Consider the following 12,788-nt stretch of genomic DNA (forward strand, 5'->3'; position numbering starts at 1 on the left):
GCAGCAGTAGCAGCTGGCTTCAGTAATGTGGTTATAGAAGCGACCTGCAGCATTGGGGTCAGACCACGTAGACTATGTGCATGTGTATGTGTGTGTGAAAGAGAGGCAGATAGACGGGTGCTGTAGCTATCACATTCACCCCCAGGCTGCTTGGCTTAACTGGGTTGCTGCAGTTTGTTTTTGTAAGAAGCCTCTTGTGTTCTGGGATCCTCTGGTGTGGTGTTTCTGTGTGTGACGCCCATTGGCTGGGTGGGAGGTCAAAGAGGGCTAATTGGACAAGAGCCTTTGACTTGAATCACATTTTATTAAAGAAGTCTCAAACATTTGGATGTGATTAACAAGAGGGTAAATAGATTGGTGCAGAAGATGATTGACTAGAACATAAGCATCCTCATTAAACTTGTCATTCAGCTCATCCAAATGCTAATATCTTAACCCAAATTAACATCCCAGTGTTGATTGTCTACCACAAATGCATATTCAACATTTTCTCTGAAATTGTCCCAGTGACTGACCTGGTTGGTACCTGCTGATCCTTGGACAGACAGACTGAACTGGTGAGCTCCAGTAATCAGCATGCCGTGGATTTGTTTAAGATTACCGTATTACCATAATTAGGGGCTTATAATAGAATGTGCTAATTGCATTTTTGGTGGCGAGGGCATGTTTCTTAATGGCTCATTAGGCCAACAGTACATTGGCAGATGTTTTCTACTGAGTAGAGGCTCACTTTTCAGTGTCCATGATACCTCAGAAAATGGAAAGACTGCTTGATCCAACATCGCTGGACTACCAGCTCGTAAGTGATCTGCACTTGTCAGAGAATATGATGTAGATGTGTTCATCGTTTTTGCCTTGGAAAGGGAAAAGCTGTTTATGATTTTTTTAAACTAGCATCAGTCAATTTCCTGTCATTTAAGTGTATCTTCTTGTCCTGCCCAGTTTCATTTGTGTTTGTGAATAGAGTGGAAATGGGAAGCAATTTAATCTCTGATAGGGAAGGTTAATTGGATTTGAATTATTTGGTTTTAAAATGTTCAATTTTGTCCATTTTGTGTTTTCTATTTGAATTTGTAATGAAAAACTATAAAAAGCCTAGAAACAAGAGCACACATCCCATTGTTTTCATACAAACTTTGTGATTTTGCTGTAAACAGTCACCTTGCTCTTGCACCTGCTGCATGCTGTGATGAAAGCTAGTTCACTTTTTTACAGAACCTCTACTGGCTTGGCTCCCCACTATGTAGTATTTTATTATCAGTCATCCCCTTCAACATACATCAGTTCACTCCTCAGCATTCTGGAGGCGATGTGGGCCTAAAGTGCACACTGTATAAACTCACGGATATGCCTTAATCCACCTAAATGTTGCTGTCAAAATCATCATTATGATGAAAATTACATGCCCAGTCCTTATAATAAACTGATTTTCTTTGTCAGCTACGTCACCTGGGAAATGATGAGGTGCACATAGTATGGTCTGAACACACCAGAGACTACCGACGTGGCATCATCCCAACTGACTTTGGAGACGTGCTGATAATCATCTACCCAATGAAGAACCACATGTACTTCATCCAGATCATGAAGAAACCACAGGTAAACCACTGCAGTTAGTGGGCTTTAGACCTTTTTACATTCTGACTTGTGACAGCAGGAAAATTGCAGGTGTATTAATGGTGACTGCACTCAATTAAGGTAAGGTCCGGCTTTCATGCATGCCTGTTTACTGTCATGGATTACTTTCAGACATCCGCTTATTTCCATTAATCTGACATCATCCAAGCGTCTCAGTTTTATGTCTGAATGAGCACCTGCTTATCAATAGAAGTCGCAACAGCCATCTTACCAGGTTGGTCAGTAACATTTCTGTATCACTTTCTGCACAGCACAGGTCTGAACTGCATGCTGCCATATTAACTGAAAGACACACACAAGAGACAGACTTCAAGTTGTGTGAAGCAATTTGGGCTTTTTCCACATTTCAGCACCAATATTGGTCCAAAAACATCACAGAGAGTGCAGACAACAGATTGCGTGCTGAAATCACACCTTTCTCATTCACTTTGCTCTACAATTTCACATCAATCCCAAGCTGAAATGTCCTTAAAAATATAACTTTACTACAATGAAGACCAACTTTAACAGGTCAGATTGACAAGACTCACCAATACTGAATGCAGCTTGGGTTTTGACAAAGTGCTAACAGGAGCTTAGTTTAGTTTCTTGCTTCCAGTTGTTGATAGAAGTCTTTCCTCTGCTGCTTTATCAAACAACTGCAGGATGCATATAAGCGTCCCCAAAGAGAGAGAGTTGCACACATTTATGTACTGTGGTAACTTCATTAATTACTTATAAATTCAAGTCACACAGTGTATTTTTTTTCCTGTTAAACTAGTGAGCTGTCATTGAGTTGTGGCTTTTGTGACTATGTCTGAATGAAGACATGAGGAGCGTTATCATAAATGTGACCTATGTCTGAATGACAAAATGTCAGCACTTTAACAGATTGATGAACCACCACTGCTTCATTGTATATTAGATATTGTTAGAAGGGGGATTAATGAAAGTAAGCCATCATTAACTCCATCTATGCTTTCTCTACAGTGATAAATCAAAATATCTGTTGTGACATATACATGCATACAACATGTCTGGTCTGTGTTTAGAAGTTAATACAGTTCTTTTTCCTTGCTTACTATTCAGACTTTGCTATGAATTTTATAGGTTATTTGTCCTGTTGCAGTGTCTGTCTGAAGGCTCTCAGTTTCCCCTACTCCAACAGTGCATTATTACCCACACTGTGGGTATGTGCTCTCAGAGATGGTTACTGTCCTTTGTTTGCTAGCTTTCATCTTGGTTACTCCGTAGTACTGCACTCCATGTGTGGCCTCCCTGAGGACAGTGAAATTTCTTTGTTCAACAGAACTGGCTTCGGATCTTCAGATATATGCCTAGTGCTGTCTACATGAACAATATTAATATAATTCCATAATGTAATTTGTGTTGTATTACTCACTGGTAAGGCACTGGTTGTCTTTACTTTAGTCTTTCTAAAATTTTTAGGGAGATGACTGACAAATAGATACCATAATGCAAGAAATTGTAGTCCCAGCGTATATTTATTAGGCAGATATAGCAGCAATCTCAGAGGACCTATCGCCTCTCTGAAGACACTACTGTAATTTTCTTCTTGTCCTTCACTGTTTTTTATAGCAATACTTTGTTTACCCAGCTGTATTAATATTGTGCTCTGATGATTCTGGACCTTCTGACAGTTCAGAGTGATGTACTACAGTGGTGGGCATTTGTTTCAAAGGTGTTGACTCTGTTAGTGTATTTCCTCTTCATGTATCTATCAGTAATTAACACCTTTACACAGGCTTTTTTGCGAGTACATATGAGTACAGTACCATTTTTGTCTCTGTTTGGATGAGAATTATCACAGTTAAAGTATAGAGTGTTTAAACGACACTATATAATTAAACTTAATGTGGCAGTGTGATTATACTTCCATTTCAGTATTGTTCTCAAAGAAATGCAGCAGCTTCCCCAGTAATGCACAAATACAAGTTGGAATTAAATTGTAAACTACAGTGGTTGAAGATCGTTCGTGAGAAAAAAATATACAAGCCATGGCCAAATAAAGTACAGGGAGGAGAGCAGAAGAAGAGCTGCTATTGTAGTGCCCCCCAGCCTTACCCTTGGCAAGCCAGCATGATTTTTTTTCCAAAACTACCTCTACCTGAAAGAACCTGTAAAACCATCTACTCAGCTTTTTGATATTAGTTTGCGTAATACCACCACAGGTCTCTAGCATGTGATTAAATTAATTGGTATGTATCATTTCTTTTCAAAATGCATTATTGTTTAATTTGACTGGTCATTATTCTCACTGAACTGCCAAGTTGACGACAGAAGGACCTTTTGGAGCGACTTTGACATTCACGTCAACTTCCAGGTCAATGACTATTGAGCTTCAGTGATTAAGGGCCCCCTTCCAATATGCATGGACAGACGCGTGTACCCACACACATTCGGGCTGTTGCTAAAATTCATATTGCTCCTTTGTATTTGTTCAGTAGCTCAATATGAGGGCATTGTTTAGTATTGATTGTCATTTTAATTTCATTTGCCTAACATTGATTCACATTAGATATGTGTAGTTGTCATGCAACGTTAGGTGAAATCCAATTTCAACTTGAACCCTTGCCCTAAACAGATGGAGGAACCGTTTTTAAAAAAATTAACAAAAAGATTTTAAATCAACCCTCTCTTTATTTTTATATATATATAAACAATGGGATCCTGGTCAGTTTAGTCTTGCATGAATGTGTTTTAATGGCAAGTTTTCTAATTCTTTCTTTTTTTTCTCAACTTCTTCAGGTTCCTTTCTTTGGGCCTCTATTTAATGGCGCCATCGTCACAGGGACGCTGCTGCCAAGCTTAGTACGGGCCACCTGTATCAATGCCAGCAGAGCTGTCAAGTCCCGGCTGACTCTCTACCAGAGCTTGTATCCTTTAGCCCTCGAGCCTTCTGCTTCGTTTACTCTTCACCATTCTATACAAGGAAAGCTCATCAGAGGAATGCAACAATTAAAAACGATCAACTACTCAAACAGCTGAGATCATTAAGGTTATGAGCATAGATTTAACAATATTTTTGTGATTATTCCATTAGGTGTAAAACATAAGTAAGCTTAAATTTTCAGCACCCCATTCGGGTAAATTCATTGAGACATGTGGCGTGCTTGTCACATTAGCCAGTGTGCACAGCTGAGTGCTGACACTGATCTTTATGGGCTACCTGATTTACATACAACTATTAGACCCGGGCTGTTTCACAGCCTGGAGCAACATGGGAGGTTGTGGTGCTGTTTTGGGTATGAGCACAGATAATGTGTCATCATCTATCACTGCTGTTTTATGGAGGACAAGGAGAGCCAGAATAAAAGCACTATCAACAAATGCATACAAGTGCATACAGACACACACACTCGCTCTCATCCCTCCACCCATCCATCCAACAGTGTGCCGTTAAGAGCCTGACTCCAGCTGTAGTTGTCAGTTGGTTTAAAGAGAGTGTAATTACCAATGGAGATGAATTAGCATGTGAATGCCAGCAGCACAGAGTTGGGGGGTGAGATGGGGGGCAGAGTTGGGATGGCCCCTGGAGGGGGAAACCTGATCTCCCTTAACGCCCCGCTCCTCCTCGGACAGCATGTACAGCACTGCCTCACCAGAACCACGCTGCCCCTCTGGCGGTTGCTATAGAAACCTCCCCCAAGGAGGTTTCATTTGGGTGGAAGACCAGAATCTATTAGTTTTAAGACACTGGCATATTTCAAAAACTTATTGTCTTTAAACTATTATCCATGTATCATAGCCGTTTACAACAAAGGCTTTGCGTCTTTAATTACACTGCAACACACACTGCATGGGGTGTGTGTAAGTATGTGTCTGTATGTGTTTCGCAGTGCATCACATCGCCTGGCCCCCCACCCCAATATCAGGCCTTGTCTGTCTGTCCCTGGGGGCATCCTGAGTGACAGATGTCTGTTACCCGACGCCAAGTGAATTAGCCCAGTGTGACTCTGAGTGCCAGAGGGGGGCCAGCCACAGGCCTGCCTGCCTCTGTGAGCCTCAGGGAGTGGGGGAGTCGAGGGGGGGAGTAACAGGCCCATGCTGGGCCACAAAAGCCTCACCTGGCATTCCTTAGCAGAGAAGCAGTCGGCACAAAGGCATGATCTATGAGAGGAGATAAGCGCTGCCTCTGGAGTTCTGGCACTGATAGGTTGCCAGGCCTGACGCACTCCAAGAGAGTAGATGAATGAATGTGCCAGGCAAAGCTCCCTGCCAAAATAAATATCTGCATGTCTGTCTGCTGTTTGTCAGCCTAGCTAGAGAGCTTGTGAGGACAGAGACAATGTATAAACTTAGGAATAACCCAAGTGTTTAGTGTTGAGTGATAACTCTAGTTTTTATATTTCAGGAGAATTAGTCTCACCGACTGTCCTGAGTGACACAATGTCCAGCGGTGGCATGAACCAGACGAGTGCCAGGTGGAATTACTCTTAGATGCTTTGATCATTGAATTTGCTGTTGTATTACTTCAGCCTTTTGCACTTTTCCCTCTTCAGCTGTTTCAATTCTTCTATCTTCTCAGGATATGCAGCTCTTTATCTTTCACAGGTTGGAACAATGACCCAGCCTCTTTTTTTTTTTCAGGATGTGTGTTTTTTGTGTGAGACGAAAATCCTCATCCTTAGTTTACCCCTTCACAATGCCTTAACAATCCACCGCCTGCTCTCTGCCTGTGAGGCCACTCTCCAAGGTAATTAGTTGAATATTTCTTCAAAGAGAAGCTATATGACCCCTGTGTGTCCAGATAAAAGGCCAGTATGGCTCTGCAGCCCCCTCTCTCGCTCCGTCACAAGGCTGGAGAGGACTCCAGCAGTCTGCTGCAACGCTCACAGGATCTCTCAAGCTAATAGGATTTGATATTGAAAAATGGCCACCAGCAACATTTTCAGAAAATACACACAGATAGGCTATGAAAGTGTTTTTCACATGGATACCACCCCTTGCTATCTTTCTCCCATCACATCCTGTGGCTCTCTCTCTCTTTCCTTTTCCTCTGTCTTTGATTTGTAAAATCTGCGCAGTTGCATATGCCTTCTTGTGTTGTGTACAGCTTTTAATGTCAGTTAGAATTTGTCTCTATCTCTTCTGTCAGGACACAACCCTGGCCACATAGGCATCATAACACAAGCCTCTCACAGACAACTCATAAAGTGTCATTTATTATTTATATGCCTGATAGAAAATGCAGCTGGTCTGGCTTTATGTTCTAAGTGTATTGTCTGCAACTTGGCTGCCCTTCACAGCTGCATAGTGAATACTTACGACCCCAAAACATTCAATCTAAAGCAACTTCGATTTTTATTAAACCGCAGTTGTTTTTATTGATTTATGAGCAAAATAGTTGCATAAGTGAATATCATTTTGCACTTCTGTTATTGGAGCTTATCACTCTGCACATAAAGTGTATGACGTTGATTTGAAACAGATGACGGGTTTGTTTGTGTCACCTGAACCCACCCTGTACCTGGGTGGCTTTCCTGTCTGGTGCCATTTACGGTATCATGAAGATCCTTCATACTGTCACTATAGAATAATGTCTTCATCCAGAAGGTGGGATTCATTTCTCTCTTCAACAAGCACTTGAGTTTGATGTGCCATCCATCATTCTTTGTGATAGGGGTATTGTTAAAGGTGAAACTGTCTGTGTGTGTGTGTGTTGAGGAGATGGCAAGTTACTAATAGGTGAGACAATGCGAAACTGACCTTGATTCAGAGACATAGCCTCCCTACTGGACAGAATCAATAGCTTTTGCACACTGCCCTTAGTCCCCATCCTCTGCTCTGGCACACAAGTAAGCACACACACCCACACATGCACAGATCCATCTCCAGGCAGCGATCAATAACCATAATCTGTTTCTGCCCATCGCCAGTCATGCGAGCCAGGCTTTTAGGTGGCGTGTGTGTGTGTGTGTGTGTGTGTGTGTGTGTGTGTGTGTGTGTGTGTGTGTGTGTGTGTGTGTGTGTGTGTGTGTGTGTGTGTGTGTGTGTGTGTGTGTGTGTGTGTGTGAGTGAGAGAGAGTGTGAGTGTGTGTGTGTCTGTGTGCAGTAGCAGAAAGAAGAGAGGGAGGCTTGATCCTTTCAGTGGAACCCAGAAAGCTGCTGAAGTCTGCCATGTTGCCTCACAGGCTCATGTGAGCATATCTGCAGTCCCCCAGCTCCCAGTGGCCAAAACTAGATGTGCATAAATTCAAAGGACGTATACTGAAAACATAATGGATATGATATCCTGTATGCGCCCCTTTGTGTGCTGTTGCTGCGTCTCCAGACACCGTCATAATTATTACAGTCTCTGCATTGACAGTGACATATTCTCACACCCCTTCTGAGCAAGTCATTGTCCCACTCTCACCGTGTCTTTGTCTGACAACAGCGTCTTCTTTTGTGTACTGTAAGATTCTTCACCTAGCGGAGATGAAAGTGCGCCTGTATGCATGATAGGGTGTCATGAATAGGATCTGCCATGTTAGTGTTGTCTCACATGAATTATTTAGCATCGTTGATAGGTCTAATTTGCCAGCTGTTGTGCCATAACTGTCGGCAGTCTCATGGATAATACTCAGCAGTCTATATCACTATGGAACACAGTGCTTGACTGGGCACAGTGAGACGCCAAGCTAGTCATTATATGCAGGGTTCATGTGATGGTCTGAGCTGATGTGAGCATAACTAGCCAACTTCCTGTTCCTTTGGAGCAGGTCTGACCAACTAAAAGTAATATGTAAATTAGTAGAGGGCGGCACCTTGACTTGTTGCATGATTTATAAAATTTCTAGATACGTACTGTATTAATGGCTGCAAGACCTTTAGTTGGAGGCTAAAGTTGTTAGGCGAGTAGGTAGTTGGAGGGTGGGTTAGGGGCCAGTTCTGAGTTGAAGTGTCCCTGCTTGGAGTTGGCAAGAGTAGTTTGGCGGAGGCTGGCATTGGCTTTGATGGGAGTAGATGAGATTTTACGCAGTATTTGGGGGGCTACAAAGAGAGGAGGGGTCTCTCTCCCACTGAATGTTTTAACCTAATCCCATTATCAGTGTAGCGCACTGCCTCCCATCTCTTCCCCCTCCTTGTCCCAGCCCCCTCCCACCTCTCTCTCCAGCTGACCAGCTGTTCCTGCCGGGACTCACGACAATGTCCGATGTGTTCAGATCACTGAGTACCCCCCCTCCAATAGACACACACACAAATGAACAGAGCGCAGTCCATGCACAAGCAAAGCAATTGCCAAGCCCATTGCTGGAGCCTAGGAAGGCCTAGAGGGAGGAGGGTGTTAGTTAGGCAAGAGGAGGGGGTAGCTTTGGGGGTGTGGAGGGGGCAAGCACAGGCCTGTCAAACCAAGAGCCCTGACTCAGGAGGCAACCCGGCTCGGATGGCATATGGCGTCTAGCTTCATACAACATGCAAAAGTATTCTCTCCCTTCGCCCCCTCTCATCTACTCCCCCCTCCCCCTGTCTCCCTCTCCTGCTGCTAATGCAGAATGACTCATAGCATTACTCATTTTTTTCTCCACTAGCCCCCCCACCCCATATTAGTTCCTCCTCCTCTTGCCACCCAGCCTGTAACAAAAGGCGTACACTGCATGGCACCCACACCCTGAAAGCCCTGGGGGCCCAGCCCAGCCCAGCCCAGCCCAGCCCAGCCCAGCCCAGCCCAGCCCAGCCCAGCCCAGCCCAGCCCAGCCCAGCCCAGCCTGCACTCTGGGGTCTGAGCTTCATGGGGGCCGCCCCTTTTAAACACAGGTAGAGCAAGCATGGAACCAGACGGCCAACAGCAGGGACCCAGAGCCCCGCCTGGGGTAGCATACACACACACTGCTGGTGTCAAACTGTTGTGCCTGTTGGTGTATTTCAGTTTTTGTTTGTATATATAGTGAGCCGTGTTTATTTGTTATGCCTCTGGTATTACAAACCCGTCGTGCTACTTGTGCGCCGATGTGCTTAATCATTTGTGTGCACCAAGTGTCCTGTATGTGTAGAACTGCAACCTTTCTGGCATGTAACTATTGCGGTTTTTTTATTCCTGTTATTATTTTAGTCTAGTTCATCTCCTTCCTATTGTTTCGCATTTTGACTTAAATTTGAATATTGACTGTTATTGATGCATTATATAGTGCCATGGAGCTTTTGAGTTCCTAAAATAATCCCATTTTTATACAGCACACAAAACAGTAAGAAACCATAGTTATCAGCTATCAGTAGTAAAAACTGCATAGCCTAGTGTAACCCAAAGAATTTCATGCTCTGTGTATTTTTAAACTTGAACCCCCACCCTCATGCCCCGCCTCTTCTCTCTCCGTCTGTTATGCATTCATGTCAGACATCTGTCTGTTTGTGAGCTGCGAAGTGAAAGCCAATTTTGTGTGAGATCACCTTCTCTGTCCCAACTAGGCATTGGTCTGTCGGGTAGAGATGCTTAAACAAGACTATTACACTTGTGTAATGGATTTAATGTATTTTTGGCAACTGCTTGGCATATCAGTTATGGGGAATCTAAATATTTTTCCGTGTTTTGTTATATATTTAAGCACAAGGGATTTATAGATGAATTTCAGTAAAATCAAAGTGAGTTTAAAGTTTTCTGAGCTTTTTTCTAATGGTCTGACAAAAATATTTTAAGTGGAGCCAATTATCATGTGTAAAGAATTTCTAAATTCCCAGGCAACTTTTTTTTTTATATTGACACTCAAAATACACCAAGAAATTTTGAGCTTACTAGGAATTTTTAAATAGTACTGCTTTGAATAATGTTCTGTTTGTCAAGTTTGTTTTTGCTTTTTAGAGCACATTTCTACAGATTAAAGAGTCAAATAGGATAGCATAGTTCTTATTACATTTGTTATTATTATGACCAGTGAGTTTTCATTCCAAATAGGCCATTAATATGTAAGGCTGTGACTATGTTTAGTTGGATATCAACATTGCTCACCAAAAATTTGACAAATATCTTTACTCAGTATCAACAAAAAATTAATGGCTGTAATAATTGTCTTGCTGATAAGTCATTGGACCCGTAGCCAAGATACCCTGACCCCAGAGTCACTACTGAACCTCACACTGACTGCTCTGCCGTTGAGAAGACATGTTCATTGTGATTGATGTGTGGTGCGGCTGCTTCTAGCTCGGGTGTAAAAACCTGTCTGTCTGCTTTAAGTGATTAGCATCCAGCTAGCCATTCCATCTGTTACCCCTAGCCCTGTTTAATTAATGAACTTTCTTTTTCCACCCCACAGCCAGCCAGTGCAACACTAAAGCAAAAAAGCTGTTAGCCCTCTCAGGTTATCCAAATGGATGCGTGTTCTTGCCCCCTCCACCCCCGCACCCCTCCAATGGGTGCGTTTTCATTGATTAGTTATGTTTTGTTTTCCCCTCTTTTGTCTCAGGGTTCTTGAAGGGAGGGTTAATGAGCTTTCCTGGCAAGCAGTAGTGCTTGGAATCTGGGGATAAATGGGAATAATTTTGTTGTTTTTTGTTTTGTTTTTTGTGATGGACTTGGCAGAGATGTGAAGCCTCGTGCCACTGTGTGTGTTTGTGCGTATGTGAATGATGATGTGTGTTTGTTTGGATGTGTATGAATGGCTTTGAGGCGGGGTATATTGCATTTCATCCCTGCTGGTCCATTATTCCTCTTCAGAAGCAGGGAATCTGGAACACTCTTTAACAGTCGGCTCTGTCACTATTCATCTTCCAGCCATCTCAGAAAAACTCTTGTCCTGTCCTCCTTTTACCACCAAGTAGACTCTCCTTTTCTTTATGTCCCCTCTTCCTTCCGTGTCTCTTGCTACAAGGCAGTGGACAGCCTTTTGTCCAGCTAAAGCTGCCCTCTTTTGTTTGTGCGGCCTTTTTTATCCTTGTGCTAATCGCCATGGTCGTGTGCCTGAGTTGGACCCCATATTTCACGCTCAGCTCTCCTTTGTTTGACACACCGCTCCTGATAAGAATCCCAATTCTAGGGCCTCTCTGATATTGAAATCCAACAGCGGCGTAGAAAGAGCCTTCAATCATCCATTATCTGTGCTTCAGTGATTACCATTCAATCTCTCAGGGTCCAGGCTCCTCATCACCGGCCCCAGAGCTGAGGCCGTCCCCTGAAAGAACCCGCATCCCTTAACGCCTGTGTCACATTCAAGCATATCCATAGATATTTCTGACGCCGTCTTGAGACAGCCTCACATTGAATGCTGCTGGGAAATGTCAGTGAAATGTCACTCGTCGTTCTCCGCTGGAATCTCTTGGTCTCTGATGTGGCCCTGGTTTTTGGAGACTCTTGTGAAGACACCTTGTGACATTATTGGGCGTCTTTGTCCCCAAATGGCCATTAAATTTTCTATTCTCCTTTTTTGTTCAGAGACTACGATTGCTCTTTTTTTTATCCATAAGGCCGCATTGCTTTTAATGTTGCATACTTAATTGGCTGTTTTAAGAAGGAATTAGTTGATTATTTATAAGTTGCACATTAATGCCTCTTTAAATGGTTCAAAGGCAGTATCTGCTCATCTGCTGGCCTGTGGCCATTGTTCTCTTTCACAGGATGTCCTTGTGCCTCGCAGCATTTGCATTTTTGCACTAAATGGAATTTTTTGCATTGACAGACAGGCGAGACAAACAAAGCAATAACAAAAACAAAACATTTAAGTGTGCATCGCTGTGCATTGTCTGCCTCTTCTTACAGTGAGCAGCCTTTGATGTGTTAATACTGATAGTCTGTGTTTCATTGTCAAGTGGTGGCTGTGGCTGAAAGCGCAACAGTGAGAAATGCTGTTCAAATCTTCCTGTGTCTCTCCACTGCAACAGGCTGTAATAATATTGAGCTTAATGTCAGGCAAAGAAAAAGTATTGTTGGTTGTAGAAGCATGCACAGCACCGTCTTACCTTCTTACCATAAAAACTTAGGCCTTTTGTCACACAGTGTGTCATACATTCAGACCATATGTGTCATTTTTGTATTCATCATTCCACCTGTGTATTCTTCTTGTTGTGTTTAAAATGTAAGAAAAGCTTTGTGCCACAGACGTCTACTTATGCAGTGCTCTATATTTTGATACACAATAGCTCTCAATACCTTTGTTTAATGTAGCGTACACATTTTCATTAGTTATGTATAGCTTCTAATTACTATTGATGAGTCTCTGGCTGATTTGGGTACAAATCTA

At 42.8% G+C, this 12,788-nt stretch overlaps 1 protein-coding gene across 7 annotated transcripts in view; it reads left to right on the top strand.

Annotated features, from left to right (window-relative positions):
• The window catches only part of ralgapa2 (Ral GTPase activating protein catalytic subunit alpha 2), a 99,470-nt gene that overhangs the window by 66,284 nt on the left and 20,398 nt on the right, over positions 1-12,788 (top strand). For 6 of the 7 annotated variants that reach the window (XM_035955700.2, XM_035955705.2, XM_035955704.2 and 3 more), the window contains 2 exons: positions 1,441-1,599; positions 4,387-4,514. In XM_035955700.2, the coding sequence (XP_035811593.2) occupies positions 1,441-1,599; positions 4,387-4,514 (287 nt within the window). Of the gene's footprint in view, positions 1-507; positions 800-1,440; positions 1,600-4,386; positions 4,515-12,788 lie in introns of those variants that run through there. The other variant, XR_004848689.2, reaches the window with a different exon arrangement.

Source organism: Amphiprion ocellaris, chromosome 20, assembly GCF_022539595.1.
Source record: "Amphiprion ocellaris isolate individual 3 ecotype Okinawa chromosome 20, ASM2253959v1, whole genome shotgun sequence".
Taxonomy (NCBI): Eukaryota; Metazoa; Chordata; class Actinopteri; family Pomacentridae; genus Amphiprion; species Amphiprion ocellaris.